General features: G+C 39.4%; 1 protein-coding gene across 1 annotated transcript in view; it reads left to right on the plus strand.

Moving 5' to 3' along the window:
* Window positions 1-4,578: 4,578 nt before the first annotated feature.
* LOC117965657 (proto-oncogene vav-like) overlaps window positions 4,579-16,538 on the plus strand; it is a 47,846-nt gene continuing 35,886 nt past the window's right edge. The window contains exon 1 of the mRNA XM_059008086.1: window positions 4,579-4,946. Within this exon, the coding sequence (XP_058864069.1) occupies window positions 4,743-4,946 (204 nt within the window). The 5' untranslated portion in view covers window positions 4,579-4,742. The remainder of the gene's footprint in view (window positions 4,947-16,538) is intronic.

Below are 16,538 nucleotides of genomic sequence, written 5' to 3' on the forward strand. Positions count from 1 at the left end.
TGTTGCTGACACAGGGAAGCTGCACTTTATGTGTCAAATCACGCACAAGGAATGATGCATCTCCACTCCCAATCATTGCAAAGCAGAAGTTATAATTGAGGGGGTTTAAGTGGCAATGCTGATGCATTACAAGGTTTTGCCCACCCAACCATATCTTACCTCTAAGCCATAATACTCTCTCTCCAGCACCTTGCTGTACTGTGACAGCCCCAACTGGCCCAGCCACCAGGATATAGAGGAGCGATTGTTCATGACGTCTCACGGAATCAGAGCCCCGCACCTCCTAACTATGGAGACAGCAGAGGAAAGCCTGCGATGACGATGACACAGTCAGGAACTTGTTTTGCAACGTCATGGAACTGCAGCCTAGAAAATTATGCACTTCTATTTGCTATGTACAGCAGGTCTTAAGTGTGCAGTTTTGAAAGAACCACATGATTATCTTTCTTCATTTTAGTAAGTGAGCACTCTCTTCTGGTTCAAAGCATGTTACTAGTCAATCAATATGGGAAGCAGATGGTTGGTTAATAACAGAAAATACACTGTTGATGGGGAAGTGGCCAATGCAGTGCAATGCTCTCTGAAAGCAGGTCTTGTAAACAGAGATGTCATTAAGCTAGTGTAGTACACGATACCACGTTTTAAAATAAAAATGCATGTTTACTATAACATGTGTTTCTTTCAAAACTGCACATTTAAGACCTATATAGGAATGTGAACAACAGGTAAGATTTATGATATTATTTTGTTATGCAATAAAACAATAAAACGTGCTTTTGTATAGCGTTGTTCATGCAGAGAATCCCAGGGCACTTGACAATAAAAACTCAAAAAAGATCAAAGTGTTTTCTTTTAGTTTTACCTCGGAATCTATGAATCACAGTTTGGCGTTTCTAAATAAACAATAAAAATGTGCGTTAAGCTTTAATCCAAATGGACCTGCAGCAAAAATGAACACAAGATGGAATGCATGCTAAAATTCCTGCTAAACAGAGTAAGATTCTTTAAGTACTCCCTTTTGCTATAGACAACTCAGCCATTTCTTCCCCTATTTTTTAGAAGTTACTAATGCTTTGGAAATCAATATTTTATATGCACTTACCAAAACAGAGGAAGATGGAAGCTGTCACAATAAGTAGATGCCGTTTTGCGATGGCCCAGCGATAAAACAACAAATCTTCCCAAATAGTTTACTGTTTCTGTACTCGCCATAACCCCAGAAAGACAAAAAAGCAATGTGAGTTTGTCAAACTCGTGATTGGTTGAGCCCCAAGGGCACACAGAACCGTCGGGTTATTTCTTGGAAATTTACAGTGACTGATAAAGTGCGTGTTCTGACAGCTTTGCATATCTTTAATTCCTGCCCTCGAGTCAAGGCTGTGTCCTTGCACGAAGACTACACTAAAGAAAAGGCTTTAAAACCACCACACTGGGTCATCTTTATTAAGCTTTTGCATCTCATTTTACTTCTTTGAGGAAAAATCAGCGGTTGTTGAAAATCAACAACTTCTAGGTGCAGGCCTTGCTGTCTGGGCTGACCCTTCTAAAAGTTTCCAGTAGTAAAAGCATAGCAAAGTGTAATAAAGCACAGCGAAAGCATGGTAAAGCACAGGTCATTTCACAAGTAGAATGCCACCCCAAAATGTTCTCCTTTTTCTAAGAAAACATTACAACTGGGGATGGAGAGTTTGCAACTTCACTCAGACTCCTTGCTAACTAAATATCTTGGGATCCCTGAATAGATAATTGACTCATCTTTAAAAATATGCTAAGGATTTTAATGAGCAATCCGTCTCACAAGTTCAGTGGTACCCTCAATATGATTCATTTACTAACACTGCTGAATGACTAGGTGAAGTATTTGTTCTCTGTTTTACTCAAAAAAGGATTTTCCTGAGTAAGCCATCAGGGCTTACTCATAAAAAAGTATCACATAGTAAAAGCATAGCAATGTGGAATAAAGCACAGTGAATTCATTAGTAATGCATTAGTAAGACCTCAACTAGAATATTGTGTTCAGTTCTGATCACCTCGTTACAAAAAGGATATTGCTGCTCTAGAAAGAGTGCAAAGAAGAGCAACCAGAATTATCCCGGGTTTAAAATGCATGTTGTATGCAGACAGGTTAAAAGAATTGAATCTGTTCAGTCTTGAACAAAGAAGACTACGCGGTGATCTGATTCAAGCATTCAGAATTCTAAAAGGTATTGACAATGTCGACCCAGGGGACTTTTTCGACCTGAAAAAGGACCAGGGGTCACAAATGGAGATTAGATAAAGGGGCATTCAGACAGAAAATAGGAGGCACTTTTTTACACAGAGAATTGTGAGGGTCTGGAACCAGCTCCCCAGTAATGTTGTTGAAGCTGACACCCTGGGATCCTTCAAGAAGCTGCTTGATGAGATTTGGGGATCAATAAGCTACTAACAACCAAACGAGCAAGATGGGCCGAATGGCGTTCTCTCGTTTGTACTTACATATATCCTGCAAAACAATTTATATATGAAGTACATTGTAACGATGCATAATGACATTGTAATGATGTGAAATCACACATTTATTTCCTATATAACTACGATGTAATTAGAGACAATGTATAAAGCGATACCCAATAAACACCACATGTTTATATCAAAGTCATGCCAACAGATGGCACTGTGGCACAATTTAAAATCCCTTTCTGACTTTAAGATGAGGAGAGATCTGACTTGTGTCTATCAGAGGAGTTTGTTGTGTGGAAGACCCTGCGTGTGTCTGGAGCAGTTCAACACACTGAAGTCAATAACCTATTCTTTGAGTGTGCTTAGTGTTTAATGCAACCGGATCCTTTTTTTGTACAAAATATCCTCTCAATAGTGACACGTCTAGTGGTACTCAAACGTACGGTTCAGATTTCCCATGTGATGAAACTGCTCTGGTGGGTTTAAAATCACTTGCAGGTTTGCCTGTGTTCATTCTGAATGTCAATAATTTGCTGTGTGTGTGGGTGTGAAGTAAAATGTCATCCTTTTAACTTATAGAGTGAAAAGGGGAAGTCATTAAGTCAGACGCAAGTTTGATATATTTTGTTTATTAAAGAGATGCATGTTTATATACATATATATATATATATATATATATATATATATATATATATATATATATATATATACATATATATATATATATATTTTAGCTCAAAGAGCCAGCTGCCCAACGTTTCGATATGTTGTACATATCTTTCTCAAGGGAGCCATATATATATATATATATATATATATATATATATATATATATATATATATTAGGGACATATTTTCAAAGTGTTTCCACCATTCTTTAATTAACTCCTTTTTTTTAAAAAAAAACATGTTAATGTCGACAATGAAAAACCAAACACACTGAGAGTGCTTGAGAGGTCTTGAAATATAGACCTTAGTTGTTCAGTTCTAGTCTTGTAAAATGAACAGACATTTTACATCTTTCAAAAAATACGAGTTAATTAAAGAGTAAAGCAGACTGTGATGACAGTCCAGTTTGTTCTCATTCCAAAAAGTCGGTTCCAGGTTTTATTATTATTATTATTATGATTATTATTATTATTATTATTATTATTATTATTATTCATTTTTTATGATTATTTACAGTGTTTGCAATTATTAATAAAAATGGAAGGAGACAAAAAAGAAAAAAAAATTGCTTGCATAAGATGCTGAATGTTATTATTTAGTTTTAATTGAGTGCAATTCTGAAACCTGGGACACTGCCAAGCTTGAAAAACAAACAAACAAAAAAATATATATATATTTTTAAATAAAAACACTCAGCATTACATGTGATTACAGAAACTATGGCAAAGCATGGATAATTTTAGTCTCAATGTCTTCAATAAAAATAGGAACCATTGAACCACTGGCAGGAACAACTTCCTACACCACCAAACGTGTTTCCCTAAAACGTGCTGACTCTCGTTTTTACAACACTTTTACGGACAGGGTAAAAATAACTGTGCTTTTTTACATTTGACAGTTTTGGGCAGGCCTTAGCATTTATCACTTACTGGAATTCGCAAAGTATTCCCGGGGTTATTTCAAGTCCTTTCTTAAAACAGTTTTTTTTCTTTCACAATAAAATAGTGTATTATAACTAGGATGCAACAGGAGTTGCATCCTATTTATTTGTATAAATGTCATGAACGACATGTGGGCGAGAGAATAATCCATTTAAAATACCAATAACTATGGGCCATATCTTTATTTAACTCCTAACCGCCTGTTACTTTAACACAACCTAGAACCCAACAACAAAGTGATAGCTTTCAAGTTCTTTAAGCGCTCTCAAGAAGATTTTCACTTTGTAACATTAATATGATTTGTTTGGTCTCCTTTTTCCAAAAAATAGGAGTTCATTCAGGAATGGAGGAAACGCTTTGAAAATAAGAGAAGATATGCACATGCCTCTTAACTCTACTGGTGTGTGTGTGATTGCAAGGCCTTCTGGGAGTTGCAGTCTTTATCTCTTGCCTCTCTTTAGAAAAATGACTAAAACTCTCGCGTGTTTGCCTTGTGGTTACTCAGTATATCAGATAAGAGGAAACTTACACAAAGACTCAGTTCTCTCTTGCCAGACTCCGAGGCAGTACAGCACAGCGGAACCTGCAAGAAGAAGTAAAAGGCATCCTGTAGTGTTTTATTTCTTTCTTTCTTTCTTTTCTGAAGTTGACTGTGTAGCTGCTTTGGGTCCCTGGCTGTGTGGAGCGGGTATGGAGCTATGGAGACAGTGTGCCCACTGGTTGATCCAGTGCCGAGTTTTGCCAGAGAATCACCGGGTGACTTGGGACAGCGCTACAGTCGGTGACCTGGCTCATGCTCTGAGAGATGGGGTGCTGCTGTGCCAGCTGCTCAATAACCTGCAGCCCCAGTCTATCAACCTCAAAGAGATCAATCTGCGGCCACAGATGTCTCAGGTAAGAAAGACATGCAGCCTTATAAGAATTTGCCCCTAGTAAAAGCATAGCAAAGTGTAATACAGGGCAGCAGTGTGGAGTAGTGGTTAGGGCTCTGGACTCTTGACCGGAGGGTCGTGGGTTCAATCCCAGGTGGGGGACACTGCTGCTGTACCCTTGAGCAAGGTATTTTACCTAGATTGCTCTAGTAAAAACCCAACTGTATAAATGGGTAATTGTATGTAAAAAAAAAATGTAATTGTATGTAAAAATAATGTGATATCTTGTAACAATTGTAAGTTGCCCTGGATGAGGGCATCTGCTAAGAAGTAAATAATAATAATAATAATAATAAAGCATAGTGAAAGCATGGTAAAGTGTATTAAAGCACTGTGAAAGCATAGCAGAGTGGATTAAGGCACAGTAAAAGCATAGTAAAGTGGAATAAACCACAGTGAAAGTATTGTAAAGCATAGGCAATCATTGTGAGAAATAGCGCGGTATGGTAAAGCATATTAATAAATATGGCAAACCAGGGTAAACTATGGTAAATGCATAGTATAGCTATGGGCAAACTTTTGTAAAAGGTTTGTGCTTTAATTTATTTATTATCTTGAAACGGAATGTAATATACTAAAAATAGAATGCAATCATAATGTTAAACAGAGAAAAAATGAAAACCTTTCTCTCATAATCCTCATTGCGTTGCTACGGGCATTATGTTAATGTTGACTTCCTTCTTTGACATCACAATGTATTGAATATTTCAAGTTTATCAGTGGAGGTAGTCGCTGTGCAGTTTATAATTATGAAGTACTTTAAACCAGAACGCATCTAACAGGAAAATTAAGAAGCTACCAAAACTACTTATATTCCTAACGCGTGAATGAAATCCACGTTTTTGGTGGCCATGCTACCACATGAAGTGTTCAGTTTGACCAGCTTTAAAGAAGCAGTAATCCAAAGTATTACTTCCATCCAAGGGACAGAGACAGAGACAATAAGACAGCGGTTACTTTAGGGTTATTTATTTATTTTTATTTTTTTGGCAGATGCTTTTTTTTATACAGTGGTAAGTCTGTTGGTGGTTTGATAGAAAACAAAAAAAAATATTAAAGTTTAGAAAAGTGGAACAGATTGCAAGCGACTTCCTAATGCAGTTGTGGTCAGTGACTTGTGAAGCAAGTGACCAATTACTCATGCAGATGTGTGTCATCATTAATCACCCAGCAAGACGGGGGAAACTAACTGATCCGAGTCATGCAGTATGACATACCGGCTACCTCACATGTTCACAGCATCGGAACACTCAGTTTGTGTTGGATCAGTCTCTATGTCGTAGTGTAATTCCACACCAATATCTACAGCGATGGCCAAAAGTTTTGCATCACCTAGAATTTTAGGATTGAGACATAATTAAAAAAGAAAACGATATGAATATAATTTAGATCTTTTATTTAACATCATGCAATCAGAGAAACTACAAAATGGTATTGCAAAAGTCTACCGGAAACCATAATAGTAGTACAGTATTTCATGTTACATTTCGAAATGTCACTTTTTAAATTGTTGTCAGTTTTTCGTTAAGAATATGGAAAACTACAAAGCGGTATATAATTCAATATGTTAGCGTGACACTATTCAGCAGGTTTAATTCAACTATATGAAGCAAAATTTGTTTATTCTATAGGATGATGCAAAACTTTTGGCCATAGCTGTAAACTGGACAGTCTGTAGCAAGTGGTCTTATTGGAAGTGAACAGCAGTCGTAACAGAACAAGGGACTAAGTGGCACTAGTCTCTGGAGCCCTGGATTTGCTTTGGTGATCTCAAGGATTTAATGAGCACAGAGGTGCTCCCTCCAGCATAGTGCAGACTTGAGGCATGGAGACTGAACTGCTCCCTCCCTCACCCCCTAAGAGAAAGGGTGCTCCCTCCAGTCCAGGGCATGCTTGAGGCATGAAGACTGAGAGCATGTCATATAATCTTTGTCCGTTTCCTGTGCATAGGACAACCTTCATAAAACTACTGGAATTGGAGAGTCTGTGCATTTTCATTGGCTGAGATAGATGAATGATTCACTGAATAGCAGCCACAATGGGAGAGAGACCAGTATCCCTTACTTTAAATTCAGTGCACAGTAACCATACTGTTTTGTCCTGCTTATTTCTGCTGTTACTTATGAATTTCTGCACTTCTCTTTGTTTGTGTCCTGTATTCTGTTGCACAGCATATTAAGTTTGGAGGAGATCCAGGGTAGTTTTGCATTTGCTCTGCCTTATCGTGATTGTATAATGATTTGCCATGCTTGCTAATGCTTTACCAGCAAATACTGAGGGTTTTGCGGAGACTGAAATGGGAAGTAGATGAGCAAAGGGGCCTCTCATTTCCGTATTCCGGAGATGCAGTCCAGCAGTATTGAGTTTCGCTGAGGTTGCACGAAAATCTCTCAGCATGGGTTACGTGGGGGAAAAATTTCAGGGGAGGTTTGAGGAAACTTGGGGAGCATCTCGGTGTACCTACATCCATTATAGAGGCGGTTTTAAAGCAGCATTATCAAATGCAAACTAAACCCTTAAACAGTGCTCCCTCTTCTGACTTACACATCAAGAAACTGTGCAGTATTGAAAAAGGACCTTAGACAATCTACTGACATTTAACCAAACTAGTGAGCTCTCGAATGGCGAAATAAAAGGGGACCACTGTAATTTCATTAGTGTCTCACCAAGATGTATGTGAGAATGTCACTAAACAAACCAAGTAATGAAGCCTGCTTTATTTCTTAACGGCGACAAATTGCACAGAAGACAAACCACAGCTGCAAGGTGTAAGCTAGCAGACTCCAAGAAACCACAGTGTGCAACTGAACACAAGTGCTTTGATGGCAAACAGGTAATATCCTTAAAGCATGGCAAAGCATGGTTGCTGCAAAATCACATGGGTAAAACATGCTGATTTTTACCACACACTCACTTTGATAACGGGGCTGCCTTGTAGCTTGTTTCTGATTTGGTGCAAGTGACCCATATACTCACAAGGGTGAGAGGTAGGGGGGAGCGATGACAACAGCGTCAGCAGTTCTTGATGTCTTTTTACATGTCGATAAAATTGCCTGGTAATACTTGGACGCAGCGCTACGGATAAGCTGCGTAAAGTGTGTTTTAAGCAAAGAATCTGCAGTTGTGCTGCACAGCTTGAGTCTTATCAAGCTTCTTGTACTTCGTTGGTTCCCAGCGTCTCAATGGTTACTTGTGAATACACTGCATGCTGTGGCTAGAGAATGCCAGGGCAACTTGTAGCCTCCCTGTGCCTGGGAATTGCCAGAAACACATGACCTTATCCGGAGCATTGCTTAGATGTAATACTTAGTAAGAACCAGGCTTGCTCAACGCTTATTTCAGGGGTTTACAAAATACCGTAGTAAATAATTTCCCTTTTAGAGTAATGCAATTTTTTTAGACAGCTCACATTCTTTATGGAGATATCCCGAAACTGCTAATCATGCAGGAGTTGCAGTGGCTTTGTTATGTAATGGGATAGTTGTCTATTTATTCTTTGCTTCTGATCAGCGCTTGACTAAATGTGTCTGGTGCGGGGATATCCAGAGGAAACTCATAACAAATGTATATATAGAACAAATAAATACAATACAATACAACAGCATATGAAGTGAGTTACTCAGGCTTTCGAAACTGTTGTTTGCGTTTGTAGGTGTAATGGGCCTCTTCTCGTGGCTGATGAGTCAATTACACATACTTACCTCCAAGACGTTAGCCCTTGCCTCTTCATTCAATTCAATGGGCTGAGATGCCAGGTTATTACAAACATATTCTGAACACAAGCATGCTGCCAGCACAGCCTAAATCAATACACAGACAAAGGCATTCGTCGTCTTTCTACCTTCGTTCTGCCTGAGAAGCCCTGGATAGATTTAAAAAGCGAATTCCAACTGTGCACAATACTGGATATGCAGATTGCTGCAGTGAAACCATTACTTGAATAAACAGGAAGTTTTTTTTTCAGTTTTTTCTTTTAGCTGACTATAAAGATTTATTGGGAATAACAGTTCTTTGTAGTGCATCAGAATAACAAAAACCTGGCACTTACTATGGGGAAGTAGATGTGACAAGCCACGGTTACAGTGGAATGTTGCCACAGCTTTATTTGAAAGAAACTGATTTACGAGTGCAAGATAACTACAGGGCTTTTTAAAGGCCCTATCTGCTTTAGTGAAACATTCTGAACTGAATGCGGTTATGAACCGCCTTCGATAACAAGTTACTTCAGAATCGTTTTCGTTTTAAGGGGGCTAACTACAGTTTAGTCAGAATGTTTGCCTGGCAGTTTTTTAAGTTCTCTATTTGATAGAGAAACCAAAATGAACGTGGTACACAGTTCCCATAACAGCAGTCCAAGGAAGTAGAAAGCGGTTACCATAGCGATAGACAGATGGTTCTATTCAGATAGTCTTATATTTTGTTTTAGTTAGATTCTCAACTTTTAAAGTCTCCTTTTTGTAAGGAGATCGATCTCTTTAATGGCTCACTACTGGGATTTAGCCTATTTGGTTAAAAGAGCCACACCAAATGACCAGGAAGTTGTTAAAGAGCCATACAACAACAACAAAAAAATACGTACTGTTAATGGGGAAAAAAATAAAGACTGTGATGTAAAAGAAGTTTCGTTTACTAAACCTAAATAGCTAACTGAATACTAGCCATTAAAAAAATAATAATACATTTTTAAAAAGAGATGGTTCCAGTATGTTTGTGCTCATTAAATATGCGTCACATTAAAACACAACACCAGTTGATTTGCCCTTGTCATCAAATCGTTTGAATAGGATACACCACTTCTAAATCAATACCACGGATGGAAACAGGACTCCTGTTGCACAGCAGTTCCACCCATTCCAGGTTGTAATACAAGCTTGATTAGCCACAGTGTGTATGCAGTGTGTAAACTCCTAATAAAACCAGGAATGGATCAAACTGCTATGCAGTGTGAGTCTTATTCCCAGCCCTGAAAAGAGCTGTACTGTAGAGCTCAGTGAGTCGTGCAGTATACAGCTTTGATAGTTTATTCTGTGTTTTTACAATTATGGGGAGTTATCTGAGTTATTGGTGGACCTTCAAGGTCCTTTTGCATGTGCAGTCTCTATATGATATGAGTTAGACAGAGAAAAACATACATTGTCCTCAAACTGTTTGGACAGAAATAGTGAAAAAGTGTACGGGCCAACCACCGATTCAGTATACGTATTAAGTATAAGACTTTTGGAATAAGGAATTAAGTCTTAATGCACACAAATGTGTTCTACAGAGGAAATGAAGAAGTGGAGTGAAGGACAACAGCCATCTTCAATTTACAGGTACAGTGCATTATCACTGTTTGAAGTATAGCAGCTGTTTTAGCTTCCAAATTAGGTTACTTTTGATGTGACGATACAGTTTTTTAGTGTGGCTAGTTGGTTTAATAAGGGAAAGTTAAGCATGCTTTGAATGTGCACCACACTTCACATAGGAGGAGATTTTCCTATGATAATGATATAAAAATGCATTATTTGAAAATACGTTCACATATAAGGGATGTATATCTTTTAATAAAGATGCAGAGCTTTACAATGCACACTCATCATTTGATCATTTCCTACGTGGTGTGAAGCCAGGGTCTTGCTCGTGTATTGGGAAGTGAGAGCAGTGCCGTTGTCGATGAGGGAAGCCATTGAAGAGGGATCCCGGGGGTTCTGCTTTTATTGTGCACGTTTAAACAAGCTGCAATCTGGGATGCGTTTATCAGCTGTGCTGAAAGCAGGCTGAACATATGAGCCTTTATATGACTAATAAAGGGTTATTAAACTGCCTGATCAGGTATTACAGTATGTTGATAAGACATCGCTGATATGCTAGCCAACTCGTTGGTAATCGGTCTGCTGTTTGTCACACACTGGCTTATTCCACAGTTACTCAAGAGCTGATGAAATCAAACTGGGTTGCAGGTTGTAATTCATTCCTAATGGTGCGTCGTTCAACCAAAAAAGTGCAGCTTCATTACTGCGTAGTTGCAGTATTTGTATACCTAAGAATTGCAGCCACTTAAAAGGAAGTCCAAGTCTTGTTGCTGTATCAGTTTCTCTTTACTTTTTCACAACATAGTCCAGGATAAGTGCAAGTCACAGTCTGTGCAACCAGACACTAATTCGGCTTAAGTACTGAATGACCATGGGCTACTTATCTACTGCCAATAAGTAAGATACGGCTTGGCCTACTGTAAATGCTGTAGTAATTGCAGGAGCAACTGGAAGCATATACTACTGTACTTCAAAAGCTTGGTGGTTCTAATCCAAAATGCAGCTTTCAGACCTGTGTTATATCCCTGTGTTATATCCCCATGTTATATCCCTGTGTTATATCCCTGTGTTATATCCCTGTGTTGTATCCCTGTGTTATATCCTGTTGTTATGCCTGTGATCTATCATTAAAGCAAGGGATGGATACAACATCAGAACCTAAGAACATAAGAAGATGTATGAAGGATAGGAGGCCATTTGGCCCAGCAATGATCATCATATTCCTAGTAGCTGATTGATTTCAGGCTGGGTCTTAAAGGATCCCAGTGATTCAGCATCAACAACATGAATAGGTAACCCATTTCATACCCTGACTATACCTACTCTGCCCCAAGTCTATCTCCACTGCTTCATCTCCAGCTGTGTCCGCTGGTCCTGGTTTCTGAACATAAAGTGTTGGTTCGGGTTATAACTTTGTGGACTTCTTTTAAGATTTTAAGGTTTTATTTTCTCAATTGACAGTGTGCGTTTGAAGTAAGTCCCCATTGGTGACGCCATACTGCGGAAGACCTTTCGAAGCCACTGGAGGGAGTTTCCCGTCATACCCCAGAGAGTGGTGTAACTACAGTAATAGGGTTGTGTAAAGAAGGACTATCCCAGCTGAGTTTCTTAGAAGCGAGGGAAGTGCGTGCAGAGGAAGAGACAGTCATTGGGTAATAGTGAGAATTCAAATTAGTAGTAAAGGCAGAAAAGTTTTGTGATTACGCGATCGAGAATAGCGAGGGGGGGGTGTGGTGTGTATATAACGTACAGACTGCAGTATACGTTATTGCTATCTTATCATTTGGAAGCAAATTATAAAAGCCAATGCAAGGGTGTCATAAAACTGGATATTTTAATTAAACATTTAGTAAATGCTATGCTGTTTAAATCATTTAAACATGACAGTATTTCTCGACTGCTTGAAAGCATTTTTTGAAACTATGGTGCTGCTTTTTGAAATATTTGACACAAGACACAAAAGTCTGTTGCAGTTTCCAAAACAGCATATGCATTTGCAAAATGTACTTTTTTATTCAAAACTTCAAATACATTCAACATAAGCGTATAATGCTTTCATAATAATTAATGCAAACAGAAATGTCTCTTGGTCAAGCAAACAAAATAAAAATTCTCTCTATCATTCAAATAATCTAATCAAACACACGCATTCATTTGCAGTCATTTAATCATAAAGATCAAAATAATAAATGAAACCAACAAAAGGTCTATTAGTCAATGTCTCTTCCTACATTTATGTCAGGCCACAAATTTTCATCTACGTCACACAAAATACTTTCTCTGGCCAGACAACGTGGAAAATAACACCTGGTATGTCGCATCCATGCTTGGCAGGCCCCAGCAGTGATGTCTTCACAGGCTGCATCCATGGCTTCAAGGAGTATGGCCTGGTCATAGGGATGCGATCATAAACTTTCCAACGCCAGGCTGAAAAAAATTCCTCAATAGCATTGAGGAAAGGAGAGTATGGTGGGAGGAACACCACGGACATACGTGGCTGGGCCTGGAACCATTCTTGAACGTGTGTGCCATGGTGGAACCTCACGTTGTCCCAGATGATGACAAAGTCACTAAGTTGTTGCCCCTCCACCTCATCCTATTCCCCCAAGAGCCTGTTAGCAAGTTCATCCAGGAAATTCATCAGTCGGTCCCCATTGTATGAGCCAATGACTGCATGATGATGTATCACCCCACTTTGTCCAATGGCTGCACACACAAGTGATGTTGCCACCTCTTTGTCCTGGGACCTCCACTGTTGCCCGTTGTCCTATTATGTTTCTCCCGCATCTTCTCGTCTTTGCCAGATTAAATCCGGCCTCATCCACAATTACATATTGGTGGGGAGTCACACTTGAGTCCAGCTCCATGATCCTCTGAAGAAAGCTAGAAAGTGCTGTATTACAGTAGTGCAATACACTATGAAAGTATACTGTATAAGGATGGAGGAAAGTTTTCATTACAATACATATAGTACGTAATGTGCTCAACACAATGAGGAAAAAATGCCTGTAAAGAAAATACCTCGCATTTGTATTTACATACCTGAGCATACTGACACCGAAGCTCCTTCACCCTGTCATTGTTCCTGTCATATGGCACCCTGTACACTTGTTTCATGCTTACTGCATTTCTGTGCAGTACTCTATCTATTGTGGCAATACTGACATTGTGACTATCAGCAAATATGTCATTATCAGCAATAATCCTCTCTCGGATTTCCCTCAGCCGGATAACATTATTTGCCCGCACCATATTTCCAATGGCAGTTTCCTGGTGTTCTGTGAACATGTGTCCACGGACCCCACTGTGTGGTCTTCTCTCAATCCTAGAGGAGAATGTCCATGAACAACAATGTCCATCACATTACAGGGATTGTACAGAACAGCATGCTGCAGTACAGGAAGTGCATACATGCATACGTGCACAATTACATTAATTACATTAGTGTTTGTGCTGTGCAGAGATACAGTACTTACCGGTTTTCTATCCTAAAGATTCTCATGATAGATGAAACTGTCGATCTGGATAGATTTGGTTGGACTCTTCGAGCAGCTTCAGCCATGCTCAGGCCATGGTTGATCACATGGTCCACAATTGTGGCTCTGAATTCATTTGTTGTTCTGGTATGACTTCTTTGACGACCTTGCACTCCTCTACCTCCCCTCACACGCACACCCCTTCCTCTCACTGTTTCTCTCTGAGCTTCCATTTTCTTCTGCCTTCCCTGAGGCTTTCCTATATCTCCTTATATAGATGACTTTGGGCTGATTGATCGATTAAGTATTTTGTGCTATTGTGTCTGCACAGTCGCTGAAACAATTAACACAAACGGAACTCATTTCCTTAAATTGCGAACAATGTGTGAACAATTTGTAGCCACAGCATACTCAAGTGAATCTTGTATTCACTGATGACATTTGTGTTAAGAGTTGTGCAAAACAGTGCTATTCATGTACAAAGAGTAGAAAGGGATTAGACGTTCAGAAATTGAAAACTGATGTCATGCGTTAATTATCTTTGACCATAGTTTCCAAAAAAGGGAGTTAGACGTTGAGAAATACTGTAAAACCGACACAGCCCTAAATTTTACTGCTGCTTTAACACTTATAAAAGTTTACCATGGTCAGTGTCCTCTTTTTTTCCCAAGGTTATATTGTTATACATAAATTTACTATAGTTTACCGTGGTTTGCAATGTTTTTTATATGCTTTACCATGCCTTTCTGGGTTTTACTGTGCTTACCTATGCATTACCTATATTGCTATGCTTTTACAAGGGGAAACTTTTTGATAAGGTTAGTTCTGCTATTACAATAATGTTTGTCCTTTAAGAAAATGTCTTAGCGCTTGCTTCAACAGAGCGGCGATAGATGTCAGTACATTGGATGTGAGTATACATCGATATACTTATATACTACCCGATGTGTGACTCTTCAAATGAGTCACTGACAGTCGTTGCACTCTGTCTCTGTGAAAAAAGCCCCTGGTTTCGGACAATGTAAAGCCAGTGCTAAGCAGTGAAGGGGGGCGGAGAGTCAGAGCATGGTGGTGCTGTTCAGTTCACACTTGTAGGGGAGCTGGGAGTCTCTGAGCATCAGTTCTTGCGGTGTGGTGTATTTTGCTTTTGGGAGGATGATGGTATTGTGATTATGTGCAGCATGTTTAAATGCGAGCTTGTGCTCACCCCTAACCGCAAGCTGTTTCTCACACTTCTTTACACGGGGCTGGCGTCTGTGTGTCACACTGTTTGTGAGAGTGTGTGTGTGTCTGAATGTGTGTGAGTGTGTGAGTGTGTGTGTGTGTGTGTGTATGTGTCTGAGTGTGTGAGTGTGTGTCTGACTGTGTGTCTGTGTGTGTGTGTGTGTGCGTGTGTGTGTCTGACTGTGTGTCTGTGTGTCTCTGTGTGTGACTGACTGTGTGTATGGCTGTGTGTCTGTGTGTCTGTGTCTGAATGTGTGTGAGTGTGTGAGTTTGTGTGTGTGTGTGTGTGTGTGTCTGAATGTGTGTGAGTGTGTGTTTGTCTGTGTGTGTGTGTGTATGTGTGTGTGGAGTTCAATTGGCTTATCACCAGTTGCATTTCATAACATTAACAACAACAAAAAAAAGCATAGTCCTACTACATTCATTTCCTGTTGAAATGCAGCCTTAAAACCACATCCATTAACCATCTATGCATATTGTCTAACACGGGAGACTGTTCTTCCAAAGGCTTGATATCAACACAAACAGGCAGCGTATTGTAGAGATCTACCAACTCTGTTAAGTGAATGGACTTCTGTTAAGTGGAGTGCTTTAAATCATCTGTTACTTTCCTAATATACATGTCCCTGCCTGTTTCATATCTTGTCATGTGTGTCCTGTACTGCAAGTCCTTGTTTCTGTTAAGATCAGCATACTGTCGTCACACAAGCTTCAGTGCGCAACAGTTAGTCTTTTCAGAAGTGAGGTTGCTGAAATAGTTAGTAAGCAGGGCAAATTATGCTGGATACAACAGTGGAGAATCACGTAGAACACACCCAATAGGATATGAAGCAGGTAATACAGCGAATGATAGGAACATATACAGTATATGATATTAGGTGGGGGAGCGAACAAAGCATGCTATATACAATATATATTGTGTACTGTACAATGACATTAAAGCTGAGGGAACACACAGACACGTTTTCAGGAACAGCGGCTTGAAACCTGGCTCCAGGAGACCCAGCACACCTACTCTGAGGCAACTTTGTTGTATCAAATCCCATGTCTCCCCTAGGTGTGCCATGCAGTATCCTGAAACCTAGTCTCCTGAAACCAACTTCGTGTTCCCTCAGACTTCAACTTAAGACTTCCATTGCATGGCCATTTAATCCCATGTGTTTAAGCTCGCACTGAAAGCTGGAATTTAAAATGCTATACAAATAGATTATACCCTGTTACAGGCTAGCCCTGAAGCAAACCAGATAAACAGAAGTAGAAAACCTGCATTTGCATAACTAAGTGATAAAAATGTGTGTGAATGCACATCAGTGTTAGGATAGCTGCACGCACCCAGCATGCAAAATCATTTTTAAGTGACGCTGTTTTGCATGTAATGCCTCCCGGAATCCTGGTTTGGAATTCCGATACTGTCGTTTTTTATAGCTTTGCACCAGTACTTGTATTTGCCCAGTCGTGTTTGCCTAGGCTTATTAGAAGAACGCATTTGACTAAACCAGAACAGAGTGTTGTTTGTAACAGTACTCTGCTTCCAGAAAATAGGAGTGAATTACCTGAAAATAC

The sequence above is a fragment of the Acipenser ruthenus genome, chromosome 36 (genome assembly GCF_902713425.1).
Source record: "Acipenser ruthenus chromosome 36, fAciRut3.2 maternal haplotype, whole genome shotgun sequence".
Taxonomy (NCBI): Eukaryota; Metazoa; Chordata; class Actinopteri; order Acipenseriformes; family Acipenseridae; genus Acipenser; species Acipenser ruthenus.